A 15,315-nucleotide genomic window follows, 5' to 3' on the forward strand; every position below is an offset into this window, starting at 1 on the left:
CTAATGGGATCCACACTGACTATGACACCTCAAAGAACTACAGTTACTACAGGATGTTGCCTGATTTTAGGAGATTAACTGGCGAGGCTATAACCCATATATATATATATATTATATATAAACAAGAATATTAATCTGATCAGAAGATAAGGTTCTTGTCCCAGAATGAGGCTACAAGGATAAGTAACCATAGTTTCTTCTTGTAGTCAGTGTCAGAATGGATCACACTGTATGTGCCTGGCAATTAGTAGGCCCCCAGGACGGTGGAAATAAGGAGTTTCAGCTGCATCAGTCAAAGAGAGACTGTAGTACTGCTGTCTTGAATTTGGCAGCTGATCTAGTGGCTAAATCCAGTATGTAATATTTGACAAAGGTGGCGGTTACCCCAGCACGTTCAGTGGATTTTGGCTATTCGCATATTTCTGAAGCAGGCAGAGAATGTCACTTGATATCTGCAGTGGGAGAGGTATACCAGTCAACTGGCAAGACAAGGTAAACTGTGTTACCCACTTAGATATTCTCTGTAATGAGATGGCCAGACCTTTGGAACAGCTGGCTATAGCCAGAAATAAACAGGAAGACATATTTGAATGGTTTCATTATGTTGATGTAATAAAGTAGGGCTCTGAAACATCCACAGCATGTAACTTCTTCTCTCCTTGTGTAGAATGGGCAAATTAATGGATTAATTGAGGTAGAATTCCAGGCTTTCTGAAAATCTAAGTATACTATATCCACTGGATCCCCCTTGTCCACATGCTCGTTGACCTCCTTAAAGAATTCTAGTAGATTGGTGAGGCATGATTTCCCTTTACAAAAACCATGTTGACTCTTCCCCTACAAATTATATTCATCTATCTGTCTGACAATTCTCTTCTTTACTATAGTTTCAAGAAGAAAGTGGCTGTTTCCCAGGAGAGAAAGTTCTATTTTGTAAATGGAGCCTGATAGTTCACAACCCAGAGGTCCTGGGATGACTTGAAATCAATCGCTGGCACTGGTGTTACTCTCTCACCTGATGACGACGACAAGGAAGGCGCTTTGGGAGGCAACATTGATTTTTGCTCCTGTCCCCCATTTGTAACCTCAAGTTGCTTGTGGAGGCCAATATCCTGCTCTAACACGGAGGGCCTTGCTAATGGCAGCACTCCTTCTCTTCCTTTGTGCTTGGGAGGGGAATCTGGGACCTGTGCAGAAATAGTCCTCAATAAGGCCAACATGGCCAAAGTGGCACATTGTAAGGATTCTGGCCAAGGTTGACATCGGCTGGTCCAGAGCCAGTGACGTCTTGCTTGAGATAGGGCTCCAAATGGGACCCTCTAGTATCCCTTCTTTAGGAACACTTTCTGAATGTGGGAGAGCGGGGTTCCTACTTCATCACAGTGAAACTGCATAGGCTTGCGAGGATGTTGAGTATATTGTCATCGAACGGTGCAGCCCTCGTGCTGGTTGGGATGTCCCAAAGTCTCAGAAGGAGACGCCAATTCCTCCCTTAAGATATATCTTGGGCTCTAGGTGAGTTTGACCACTGGTACCAATGTCAGTATGTGGTCGTCCTTCTCCAGTCTTAGGGTACATCTACACCGCAGCTAGTGGTGTGCATCCCAGCTCAGATAGACAGCACTTCTAGCTCTGCTTGAGCTAATGCACTAAAAATATCAGAGTAGCTGGAGGTAGCACGGGTATTGGCTTGGGCTATCCATTCAAGTACATAGCTAGGGAGGCTAGGCAGGTTTGTAATTCAGCAACTAGCCTGAGCTGCCACCCTTGTTACCCCAGCTAGTCTGCTATTTTTAGCACACTAGTTTGAGCAGAGCTAGCATGTGTGTCTACTAGAGTTGAGAGGCACACTCCCACCTGCAGTGCTGATGTAAAATTACAGCCAATGGATGACTTGGAGACTATCTCTGGAGGAACAGCATTTGTGATTGTCCTTGCAGAAAGGTCCCACATGGTGTTTTGAGCGGATTATGATAATCTAGTCTGATCTCTGGCATTACCATGGGCCGAAGTGTCTTTGAAAAACTCCCACTTAGAATATTGTAGCTATAAAAATTACAAATGTTTGAAAGGCTGCAAATTCAAAATTAAAGTGAATGACCATAAGAAGAGAGGATGGAGGTGAAGTAGCTATTACACACCAATCACAAATACAAGAAGCTAGCAGGAGATAAAATCTTTCAAGGGCATTCAACTATTAAGTTGAACCAAAGAAGTCCAATATGTAAATCCTGCTTATCTACACATCTCCAAAATCCAAAAGCTTCCTAGAAGCGCGAGATAGTAATGATGGCCCCAAGATTTATCATTCCCCAATAAATTTCATAGTTATGTTAACTGCTCACAAGAAGCTAGCATCAGTTAGATCTGAGCCATGAATTAAGGAAAATACCACCACAAACAACAAACTGGACAAGCTAGAGAATAACAGTTTATAAAATTTTGAGAGGACACCAAGATGGGAGGGGTTGCAAACCCTTTGGAGGACAGATTAGAATTCAAAATGACTGGCAAATTGGAGAACTGGTGTCATATCAATGAGATGAAATTCAACCAAGACAAATGCAAAGTATTTCACTTCGGAAGGAAAAATGATTCGTGCAAGTACAAACTGGGGAATAACTGGCTAAGTGGCAGTACTGCTGAAAAGCATTTGGATCACAAATTGAACAGGAGTCAACAATGTGATGCAATTTCAAAAAAAGCTAATCTCATTCTGGGCTGTATTAAGAGGAGTTTTGTATGTAAGACCCAAAGTAAATGTCTCACTGTATTCAGCACTGGTGAGGCCTCAGCTGGAGTACTGTGTCCAATTCCAAAGGACACACTTTAGGAAAGATGTGAGAGTTCAAACCAGAGAGAGTCCAGAGAAGAGCAATAAAAATGGTAAAAGGGTTTAGAAAACCTGATCTCTAAGGAAAGAATTTAAAAAACTGGGTGTTTTTAGTCTTGAAAAAAGATGACTTTGGGGGACCTGATAGTAGTCTTCAACTACGTTAAGGGCTGTTATAAAGAGAACGGTGTTCAATTGTTCTCCGTGTCCATTGAAGATAGGGCAACAAAGTAATGTGCTTAATCTGCAACCAGGGAGATTTTTGTTAAATATTAGGAAAAACTTTCTAACTATAAAGGTAGCTAAGCTTTGGAATAGGCTTTCAAGGGAGGTTGTGGACAAACACTTGTCAGGGATAATCTAGGCTAGGTTTATTTAATCCTGCCACAGCACAGGGGGCTGGACTTGACTTCTCGAGGTCCCTTCATGCCATACATTTTTATGATTCTTTGATTCTATTAGATAAATAGGAATATCAGACTTTACCCTACACACAAGTTTGCAGTGGTTTACTAAGGGTGTGTTTTTAAACTGGATTTAGTTAGATCTGTGCAAAATTCTGTGTGGACACATCAGTTTAAGAGTGTCTTATTTTGGTTTAGCTTAATATGTTTTTACTGGATAAAGTTAAATTGAAATAAACTACTTAAACCCCGATCATGGTGTCTATACACAATCTTGCATCTAACACTAAACTGCTTAAAAATATACATTTAATTAAACCAATGAAGGTTTGTGTGTAGACAAAAGCCTTTGGGTCATAGGAATACCTAAGGATTTGAGAATGTGGTCAACTCCTTCATGAAGCTAACAGGTGATATTGGGAAGTGATTCACACAAAGCATTGATGAGATGTAAAAATTTTCAGAGGCTATTGACTGAGTATAGAGACAGGTGGGAGGGACTTCTGCCCTGGGACCACAGTAGAACTCTGGGGTTAATTTATCTCTATAGATTTAGCCACAGGTTCTCTGCTTTGTCCCAAGGACTCACACAAGGAGCCTGGGGGTTGGGTTGTGCAAATTGCTAGCCTGCAGATGGAAAGACAGGGACTTGTGGAGTCCGGAGCGGGGCACCTGGGTTGTCAACAGCCAGTAGTTTTGTGAGAGTTTCCTTCCAGACAAGGCTCCCTTGTGCTGCAAGCAGGCTGTAGCAATTCCCCCTGTACCCCTTGCATAACCCCCTAAGTGTCTCAGTAATCCCCACATTCTGATGTGCAAGCACCTCTCACCTCCTCCCACAGTGATATCTTGTATCAGCCAACGATCCAGTTATAGACTGAACATTAGTAAAGATATATGGAGCTGAAATGATCCAAAGGGCAATACTCTGAACTTCAAATACAAAGTACAAAGCAACTCTAACATGACTAAGGCTTTCAGTCACAGGGCATACACTATCCCCCACATAATAAAATCCTTGGGTAACTGGCCTAGAACACACAACCTTATTGAGAGAAACCAAAAAGGCAAACAGTCCAATTTTATCAGCATTATCTGGGATTCTGAAATCTAGAATGAACTAAAAAACTTACCAACTTTACAGGAAATAACTTGCAATCCAATCCAGTCCCTAAGAGCTTCAGTGGCATGGGTGGAAATGTTCTGTTTTACTTTTAATACTTTACAGCATTACTTTTGGAGGCAATCACTGACCACACCAGATGTGAATGTAAATGATTTGTTATAAATGATAGATAATTTCCTAACTTTAAGGCCTGCTTGTTCTTGCAAGGTTTGCTGTATAAGAATAAACTCTCTTCCAGTGAATGACTGCAGTGACAGAGTTCAAAGGCCTGAAGAACATACAAGATCTTGAGATGCTCAGTGCCCTATAAATGGGTTTGGACGTCCTCAACGCACTCTCTAGAAACCAGTCATGGTATGAGTCAATCCGGGAGTGGAGGCACAGTGGTCTGGTTTCCCTCTGCATCCACTCTCAGATTGACCCATACCATGACTGATCACAACTATTAGCAAAGCATAACATAACAGCACTGGCAGTTTAATGGAAAAAAAATCAAGACAGCAGCATTGGTGGTATAAAAGACAGCTGTTCAGTAGGAGGAGGATGCTTGGAAATTATTTGTTCTTAGAACTTAAAATAGACATTAAAATGTAAAGTAAGCATATTCTTACTCATTCTGTGCAAATATTTCCCAAAACAGAATATTGGGAGCAAACAGGTGCTTCATCACCCTGGTGCTTTAATCATTGCTCGGCATGGAAAATTAAATTTTATCACGACTGCAAACATACCCTTCACACAGGACAATCCAATTTCAGAGCCAATTTCGGAGGTTATAATATGTTCAGATTCTAATAAGCAAAAGTTTCCTATTCACAAAAAATGTTATTGGCTTCCAATCTTGAATCAAAAACTGTCTGAAGAAGTTAAAAGTGAACTTGAGCTCCAGGAGCCCAAATGGCATCAGAAGTCAGGATTAATTAATAATACTGTTTTCATCTGGCCAGGAAGCTAAACCCCTTCTTGTCAGATGCCAACATAGCCACAGCAATCCATGCATCACTAGCTACGAGCTGATGACTGCAATCCATGGCAATAAGGGAAGCTCCAGATGGTGTAATGTTCAGTGGCCGGTCTTCCAAGTAGCACAGACCAACAATAACACATGAGCCCCAGCATCATGCATGCCACATTCCTATTCAATAAAAGATTCAGTTTAAGACCTTGATTCTTTATTTTAAGACCCTCAAATGACTGAGCTAGTTGTAATCCTCAGGCAGGATGGAATTAATAGCATGAAAAATCAGACACAGGAGTAAGACACTGGGCCTTCTCAGTAGCTGGTCCATGGCTGTGCAACTTCCTTCAATGAGGATCTTACCATCAGAACATCCTCACTCTGAAAACCCTTCAAAACTCTGCTCCCACACCTTCTCCACCCTCATTTCTTAGCGTCATGGCCACTCATCCTCAACCTTCGCTTCCCCATTCATATCAGTCATTTTCCAGCTACTCCCACAAAGATATCTGGGGTTTGGGGGTCCTTTGGGCACTACTACAATTAACAGTGCCAATGCCATGTTCAGTGCAAGGGATAAAAGCCATCTTTTTCCAGTAGCTTTCCCTTAGGGATTTCAACAATAGCTTGATGTGAACCGAGGATAAAAAGAAAGGAAGGAAGAATGGGAGTACTAATGGAAAAAGAACTTCTAGCCCATCCGAAAATGGCAGTAGAAGGGGATGAGAGAATATCTTCTCTTGACCAATTAATTATATATGTATGTAAGTACGTTAAATGCTCATATTACAGCAATAGGCTTATTATAAATACCTGTAGAAGACAGAACTTGGAACTTTGTATTCCTTGGAAACAAGAGACTGATGTTAATACCAGCTATAAACCAGATGCTACAGTGACAACTACCATATAAAAATCCAGACAGATTATCCCTCAAACAGCTGATGAACAATTATCCCTCAAACAGAGCAATGAACAATTGCCAACTGTGCCCACATATCTATTCAGGGGACACCATCACAGGGCCTAATAACATCAGCCACACTATCAGAGGCTCGTTCACCTGCACATCCACCAATGTGATATAGGCCATCATGTGCCAGCAATGCCCCTCTGCCATTTACATTGGTCAAACTGGACAGTCTCTACGTAAAAGAATAAATGGACACAAATCAGATGTCAAGAATTATAACATTCATAAACCAGTTGGAGAACAATCTCTCTGGTCACTCGATTTCTGATCTAAAAGTGACTATTCTTCAACAAAAAAACTTCAAATCCAGACTCCAGCAAGAAACTGCTGAATTGGAATTCATTTGCAAATTGGATACTATTAATTTAGGCTTAAATAGATACTGGGAGTGGCTAAGTTATTATGCAAGGTAGCCTATTTCCCCTTGCTTTTTCCTACCCCGCCCCCCCAGATGTTCTGGTTAAACTTGGATTTAAACTTGGAGAATGGTCAGTTTGGATGAGCTATTGCCAGCAGGAGAGTGAGTTTATGTGTGTGTGTGTGTTCCCGGGGGGGGGGGGGGTGTGAGAAAGCCTGGATCTGTGCTGGAAATGACCCACCTTGATTACCATGCACATTGTAGGGAGAGTGGTCACTTTGGATGGGCTATTACCAGCAGGAGATTGAGTTTGTGTGTGTGGTTTTTGGAGGGGGGTGAGAGAACCTGGATTTGTGCAGGAAATGGCCCACCTTGATTATCATACACATTGTGAAGAGAGTGGTCACTTTGGATGGGCTATTACCAGCAGGAGAGTGAGTTTGTGTGTGGGGGGGGGGGGCGGAGGGTGAGAAAACCTGGATTTATGCTGGAAATGGCCCAACTTAATGATCACTTTAGATAAGCTATTACCAGCAGGAGAGTGAGTTTGTGTGTGTATGGGGGGGGGGGGGGGGGGTGTGTGTGAGAAAACCTGGATGTGTGCTGGAAATGGCCCACCTTGATTATCATGCACATTGTAGGGAGAGTGGTCCTCAGTCCCTGGAAAAATCATGGAGCAGGTCCTCAAAGAATCAATCCTGAAGCACTTGCATGAGAGGAAAGTGATCAGGAACAGCCAGCATGGGTTCACCAAGGGAAGGTCATGCCTGACTAATCTAATCGCCTTTTATGATGAGATTACTGGTTCTGTGGATGAAGGGAAAGCAGTGGATGTATTGTTTCTTGACTTTAGCAAAGCTTTTGACACGGTCTCCCATAGTATTCTTGTCAGCAAGTTAAGGAAGTATGGGCTGGATGAATGCACTATAAGGTGGGTAGAAAGCTGGCTAAATTGTCGGGCTCAACGGGTAGTGATCAATGGCTCCATGTCTAGTTGGCAGCCGGTATCAAGTGGAGTGCCCCAAGGGTCGGTCCTGGGGCCGGTTTTATTCAATATCTTCATAAATGATCTGGAGGATGGTGTGGATTGCACTCTCAGCAAATTTGCGGATGATACTAAACTGGGAGGAGTGGTAGATACGCTGGAGGGGAGGGATAGGATACAGAAGGACCTAGACCAATTGGAAGATTGGGCCAAAAGGAATCTGATGAGGTTCAATAAGGATAAGTGCAGGGTCCTGCACTTAGGACGGAAGAACCCAATGCACAGCTACAGACTAGGGACCGAATGGCTAGGCAGCAGTTCTGCGGAAAAGGACCTAGGGGTGACAGTGGACGAGAAGCTGGATATGAGTCAGCAGTGTGCCCTTGTTGCCAAGAAGGCCAATGGCATTTTGGGATGTATAAGTAGGGGCATAGCGAGCAGATCGAGGGACGTGATCGTTCCCCTCTATTCGACATTGGTGAGGCCTCATCTGGAGTACTGTGTCCAGTTTTGGGCCCCACACTTCAAGAAGGATGTGGATAAATTGGAGAGAGTCCAGCGAAGGGCAACAAAAATGATTAGGGGACTGGAACACATGAGTTATGAGGAGAGGCTGAGGGAGCTGGGATTGTTTAGCCTGCAGAAGAGAAGAATGAGGGGGGATTTGATAGCTGCTTTCAACTACCTGAAAGGGGGTTCCAAAGAGGATGGCTCTAGACTGTTCTCAATGGTAGCAGATGACAGAACGAGGAGTAATGGTCTCAAGTTGCAGTGGGGGAGGTTTAGATTGGATATTAGGAAAAACTTTTTCACTAAGAGGGTGGTGAAACACTGGAATGCGTTACCTAAGGAGGTGGTAGAATCTCCTTCCTTAGAGGTTTTTAAGGTCAGGCTTGACAAAGCCCTGGCTGGGATGATTTAACTGGGAATTGGTCCTGCTTTGAGCAGGGGGTTGGACTAGATGACCTTCTGGGGTCCCTTCCAACCCTGATATTCTATGATTCTATGGTCACTTTTGATAAGCTATTACCAGCAGCAGAGTGAGTTTGTGTGTGTGGTTTTTTGGAGGGGGGTGAGGGAGTGAGAGAACCTGGATTTGTGCAGGAAATGACCCACCTTGATTATCATACACATTGTGAAGAGAGTGGTCACTTTGGATGGGCTATTACCAGCAGGAGAGTGAGTTTGTGTGGGGAGGGGGCGGAGGGTGAGAAAACCTGGATTTGTGCTGGAAATGGCCCAACTTGATGATCACTTTAGATAAGCTATTACCAGCAGGACAGTGGGGTGGGAGGGGGTATTGTTTCATGGTCTCTGTGTGTATATAATGTCTGCTGCGGTTTCCAAGGTAGGCATCCGATGAAGTGAGCTGTAGCTCACGAAAGCTCATGCTCAAATAAATTGGTTAGTCTTTAAGGTGCCACAAGTACTCCTTTTCTTAGTGCAGATACTGTTTCTACCAGTGTTTGTATAGTGCGCACAATGAGGCTCCAATCCGACCTAGGGCCCCTGGGCACTACCATAATATAACCAACAAAAACTAGATTTGGTTTAGATTAGAAAGGAGGAAACTATGCAGAGCAAATCTGAACCCAGATCTCCACAGAATCTCAATATCTTTCTGGTTTCTGAGCATCAGTACAATATGTCCAATAGTCTTATTTCATTCAGCAAGTACAGGAGTTCTTGACTCAAAAGAACAAAACCTCAGGCAACTGATCAAAATTTCAAGGTAGCATCCGAAAAATGGCATTTGTTCCATGACCCTGCTCACTGCAAATCCATTTTACTTGTGTAACTTTATCCTATAGGTTTATGTGGAATTAAGCGAAACTACATTTGGAGAACATGCTCTCAAACTGTCAGAATAAGGATTCCTGCTAAAAGAAAGCCCCACACATCTGATCTTAATGCAGCTGGGAAAGTTCAAAGTCTCAGATTTATTTAATCTCAATTCTTGCTTTTCCTGCAGGAATCCCTATTATGATGAGAGATGCGTAGGCCAGCTGGGACCTTTGCTCATTCCTCAAACTCAACCTATACCCTATCTAAAGAGTGAGAGAGAGTGAGTGTGTGTATTCTACCTTCAGGAATACTGGAAAACTCATGAGAAAGCCTTTTCATGGGAGACTTTTTTCAGCCCTAATATTTGTGTGCTTATCCCAAGGGTACACCTAAACATTATGATCCATCACCACCTCTCCAATTTCTCTGCAGCTCCTTCTGTGTCTGTTCCCTCCTCTTCTTGATAATATGTTCACCATCTTCAGCTACCCTCCTATCTTCAGCATCTTTCCACACTCTGGCTAGCTGTAGTGGGGTGGACACCCGCTCGGGCCCAGAGGGGTTTAAAATAGCCCTGGGAGGGGGCTGGGGCAGGGGAAGAGCTGGGCTGATTGGCAGAGCAGCCACAGCTGGGGGCCAAGCCCCAAACAGACCCAGCAGGCCTTATCATAGAATATCAGGGTTGGAAGGGACCTCAGGAGGTCATCTAGTCAAGCTGCCTCTCCACATTAATGGATTCATCATAACAAACACTCTCCAACCCTGTAAGGCACATGAATATTACCATTCCAAATTTGCAGATGGGGAACTGAGGTAGAGAGATTAAAGGACTTGCTCAAGGTCAATGGAGAAGTCTGTGGCACAACCAGGAATTGTACCTTCCTTTGTAGTATTTCAGACCAGTGCCTTAAAACACAAGTCCATCTCTCCCTCTCCTTGGAAAGGGCATGTGTCTGCAAGAGGGTGGTGGCGGTGCAGAACAGCAGCAGTGTAGAGCACAATTTCGAGATCTCATTCATTTCAGAAAATGTGTAGTCATTTTAATAGAAGCTGAGAGACTTCACCAGTCGTTAGACTAACACAAATCTAAACAAACCGTCAATTACAAGATTCTGTATACGTGCACAGTTTGGAAAAGACTATGGACAACTTGTTTGCAAATGGCTCTTCTCCAGTCCCCTCCTCTCCCCGTTCCCACCCACCCCACTGTCAAAATGTTACAAGGAAAAGCCACTCACTCTGTAAGCAATCAGCATTGAGCAGGTCTTGGCACTTCTCGTGACATTTGACCCCACATTCAGTGCAGCGCATACCCTGCCGTGCAATGCCCCATAGGAGCCCTTCACACTCGTAGCAATATGTAGGGGTCGTAGCTGTCCACACCTCAAAATTGTGAGGGGTTGTGCAGGAGATAGGGTAAATTAAGGCTTGCAGGGTCTTCTTATATACATGAGATTTCTGCAATACAAGAACACACATGAAGCAATGTCTGGGATTAGGATGCTGTTAACATGCATTGTTTAAGCAAGAGAGTCTTATCCTGGGATGATGGGACTGTTTTCTTTAGGGAATGTATCATTTTTCTTGAATGAAAAAGAGAAAAGGCTAAGATTAAATCATCAACGCCTGTCATGTTACGCCTGATGGAGCCATGACTGAGGTAGCCAAGCATGCTAATCAGAGGACCTGGTAGAAAACACCATTTCAAAATCAGTTTTGCAGTTACTTTAAATAAACCATAACCAATGACATTTAGAGAGCAAGAGAAGTTAGGTCTGTGTGTAATAGTACACTACATAACAAAGTTCTACTCGGCATGTCTTTGTTCAGAAATCAGACCCTTACATGCTATTCTAAGGTTCTATCTGGGATATCATATTTGACACACATTTTTTTAAAAAACCAAGTAATACCAGTTGCTTTACACCTAGACTCCTCGTCCTGCAGTGCTCATCTGATACTCCAAGAAGAATCTTAATATTCACAGAACCAGCCCCCCAATTTGTTTAGGAAAGGCCCCGGGGAACAAATAAACTCTACTTACCAGCTCTTCATCCTTAAGAGAAGTTCTAGTGGCCATTGCTGAGGTAATTCCAGCCTTTCTGGATTGAGCCAATGACTGAGAAGGAAAAGTGTCTGTTATTCATTACAAAAGTGTACACAAATTCACTGGAGGTCACATATTTGTACATGCACAAAAGGGAAGATTCTGCTACCAGCAATGGTACTGAACAGAAAGTCTACACAAGTCAACAGCCCTCTGCTACATATTCCAAATGTAATTTCCTTACCCCAGAATGAGTCAGGGTGTATACTTTAAATACATAAAACTTGTTAACCATTTATGTTTCCTTCTGCCCTAATCCACTTTGTTCTGGAGTGAATTTTATTATTTTCCTCTGTATGAAGTGTAGATGAAAACTGGATTCTCTCCTGCATCCTTGAAACAGACAAGGTTTATACACAGTGTTCTAAACTCATGCTCCAGCTTTTACATTCAAGTTCACTCAGACAAAGGACATCAAATTATCAGCCTTGTCACCTAGAAAGAGCTCCAAACAGGGATGGCTGGATTGGGTCAGAATGAGGAGAATAAACTAAAATCTTGAAGGACTTTATGGGGTTGGAAGGGCAGTGTGTTCGAATGTGTCTGTGTGTCACATGCAGTGGCAATCACCGAATATAATGATCATCACTGCTTCTCAGAGTATCTACCTTCACATTACATATGATGGAGGGACTGCAATCTTACATTTCTTTGGTTACTGTTTTTTCAGCACCTGCCACTGGCATCTAAACAATATCTAAAAGGCTAGATAAGCAGATTAGGTCCTCCAGCAAACTACTCTAGCTATAGGAAGGCAGACAAGGAAATACGAGATGATGTTGCTGGTTCTATTAAAGCCAGCTAACCCTCTCAGAAGCCATCTCTTACTCTGATTTATGATGCTTGAGAGAAGACTGAAAAGGTTCATTCAGTCAGTGATGTGGTGGGCCAGAGTGAGGCATATGCATGCATTGTGGTATGGCAGCATTCAAAATAAAAAAGCAGAAACATTGGAGGGGAAGTAAAGTAAAAAAAATCTTTACTTCAGGTAAAGACGTGGTGGACAGTTTTTAGCTCCACTTACCATAACCTGTAGAGAGAGTGTGAAAGCATACAAAAGAAGTATAATAGGTTAATTCCATTATTACAAAGTTCCCAGAGATACAAGCAGTTAGTAAAACATACCCTCCTAGCCTCTGCACGTGCCAGATGAACAAACCAAATTCTCTATCTTTACATAGAATACATTTAGATATCAGTGTATGGGGGTTAGAGATTTCACAACTTCTCCCAAGTGTTACTGTATTACCTGCACCTGATACTATACTCAACCACCACCCATAGAAGTTACACTCCTCTGACATGCCATCAGTGTAAGAAGGCAAGCGGACCTCACTGTATGGTTTCTATTGGAGCATGTAACAGTGGGCAAACAGGTTTCAGTGATGGGAGGAATTTTTAACCTTCAAGGAGCACAACAAGTCCTGTGTACAGACACGAGGAAACAGTCGGCAGATTTATTTCTCTTGAACGTTCTTAGCACCTAGTATTTTTCCGAAACACCAGTCTAGACGTTTTCATATTCTACCCATAGGTTGGAGATAAATTATCTGGAGTAATAAACAGTATTGCGCCCCAAGGCACAAAGGGACTAGAGCAATTATAATATTCATAGAAAGAAAAATCTTACCAAATCACTGACAAGTGGAATTGGTTTCTTTTTACGTAGATCAGGCATGCTGTCAATGCCATAGAGACCACCTGCAGGCCTGGAAGTACATGGGGGAAATGTGTTAATAAGGTCACAGAAATGGCACAGTATGATACTGTCACAAAACATCCTGTAGAAACCAAACATGGCCTCCTGCAAATATTGATCACTCTGCTAATAAAGTAATCAATGTAAATAGAAGGAATCAATCTTGACACTTGAAGGATTAATACATTGTGACTCAGTAATAAATAGAAAATGCTAAACCCTACAACGAATAACCGTGTCAAGTTTAAATGCTGAGAAGCACTTTGCTTTCTTTTGGTATAGCTGCATCCACAATTTACTGCTGCTATTTTGAGCATGTCATAAAAGTCCTTGGAGGTTTGGAAACCATGTTGGCCTCCTTCTTATCCCCTCTCTTCGCCGCCCCTCCCAATGAAATCAGTTTTGATCTCTCCTTCAGAAAAAAAATCACAAGTTTTGACAGAGTTAATGCCAGAAGTAATCATACACAATTGTGGCAGCAACACTTCAAACTCTAGACAGACACACTCCATTTACTGTAACCCCAGCCTCCTGTCATTTTTTGTGTATCTACCAATATTCAGAACACTGTTACAGTGTGAGAGAGAGGTAGATAAGGTGGGAAAGTGCCAAAGGGAGAATGACCAGCCTAAAGGTCATAGCCAACTGTCATTCACATCAGTGCAGAACACAAGTCCTGGGACTCAGGCCTTTAGGATTTTGGGGGGAAATTCCGTATTTTGGGGAAAAGGAGAAAACACTTCTCTAGTTTTTTTATTTTTATGATACCAAGACTATTTCTAATATTCCAAACCTCGGGGCAAGGATGGATTTCATCACCAAGGACTATCACTAAGCTGACAGGTAGAGGCATGAAGATTCATAGACAACAGGAATACAAGTGCTTCAATATGGTAAAATTATATTTATTTTACAGCATCCAGAAGAGATGCAATGATTTTTTTAAATCAAAACTTAAAAGATTCTCCTCTCCAAAAATAAATAGTTTTTAGTATACTTTCTTTTCCATGCAAGTTACCTGACCAATGCAGGATTCTTGTAACAGAAACAATCATCGCCTTTAAATTTCAAACATTTTCCATATAAAGAGAGGGGGATTTTAAAACATTATAGATTCCCACACTGAAGTGCCAGCCATTCATTAGTAAAGTCGGCAGCGGAGTGAATGGCTGTGTTCTTTCCATGAAAACCAGAGTCATTTCCTTGGCAACGCTTACAGCGTGTAATATTAAATGGTACCGTTCATTTTCCTTGGTGCAGAAAACAAATCACAATCATCCTATTAAGTGATAATATTAGGCAAATGTAAGTTTGAGCTCAAAGTGGCTTGTCACTGAGAGTTAAGTGCCTCACTAAATCCATTGCATGCATTTACACAACACCAAGTAGAAGGCAGTATGCTAACTACAAAAGCGCAGAGCACTAGCTATGAACAAATGTGCTTTCCTTTAAGATCACTGTGGTTACACTACATGTGTCAAGGTTCCTCCCCCACTCTGAACTCTAGGGTACAGATGTGGGGACCTGCATGAAAAACCTCCTAAGCTTATCTTTACCAGCTTAGGTCAAAACTTCCCCAAGGTACAAAATATTCCACCCGTTGTCCTTGGATTGGCCGCTACCACCACCAAACTAATACTGGTTACTGGGGAAGAGCTGTTTGGACGCGTCTTTCCCCCCAAAATACTTCCCAAATCCTTGCACCCCACTTCCTGGACAAGGTTTGGTAAAAAGCCTCACCAATTTGCCTAGGTGACTACAGACCCAGACCCTTGGATCTTAAGAACAATGAACAATCCTCCCAACACTTGCACCCCCCCCCTTTCCTGGGAAATGTTGGATAAAAAGCCTCACCAATTTGCATAGGTGACCACAGACCCAAACCCTTGGATCTGAGAACAATGAAAAAGCATTCAGTTTTCTTACAAGACGACTTTTAATAAAAATAGAAGTAAATAGAAATAAAGAAATCCCCCCTGTAAAATCAGGATGGTAGATATCTTACAGGGTAATTAGATTCAAAAACATAGAGAACCCCTCTAGGCAAAACCTTAAGTTACAAAAAAGATACACAGACAGAAATAGTTATT

General features: G+C 42.4%; 1 protein-coding gene across 6 annotated transcripts in view; it reads right to left on the reverse strand.

Annotated features, from left to right (window-relative positions):
- UNC13B (unc-13 homolog B) overlaps window positions 1-15,315 on the reverse strand; it is a gene marked incomplete at its 5' end in the record, with an annotated part of 380,494 nt that overhangs the window by 135,224 nt on the left and 229,955 nt on the right. For all 6 annotated transcript variants that reach the window (XM_084628800.1, XM_084628798.1, XM_084628797.1 and 3 more), the window contains 3 exons: window positions 10,658-10,877; window positions 11,464-11,538; window positions 13,157-13,235. In XM_084628800.1, the coding sequence (XP_084484926.1) occupies window positions 10,658-10,877; window positions 11,464-11,538; window positions 13,157-13,235 (374 nt within the window). The remainder of the gene's footprint in view (window positions 1-10,657; window positions 10,878-11,463; window positions 11,539-13,156; window positions 13,236-15,315) is intronic.

Source organism: Lepidochelys olivacea, assembly GCF_965140295.1.
Source record: "Lepidochelys olivacea isolate rLepOli2 genome assembly, chromosome: 5".
NCBI lineage: Eukaryota > Metazoa > Chordata > Testudines > Cheloniidae > Lepidochelys > Lepidochelys olivacea.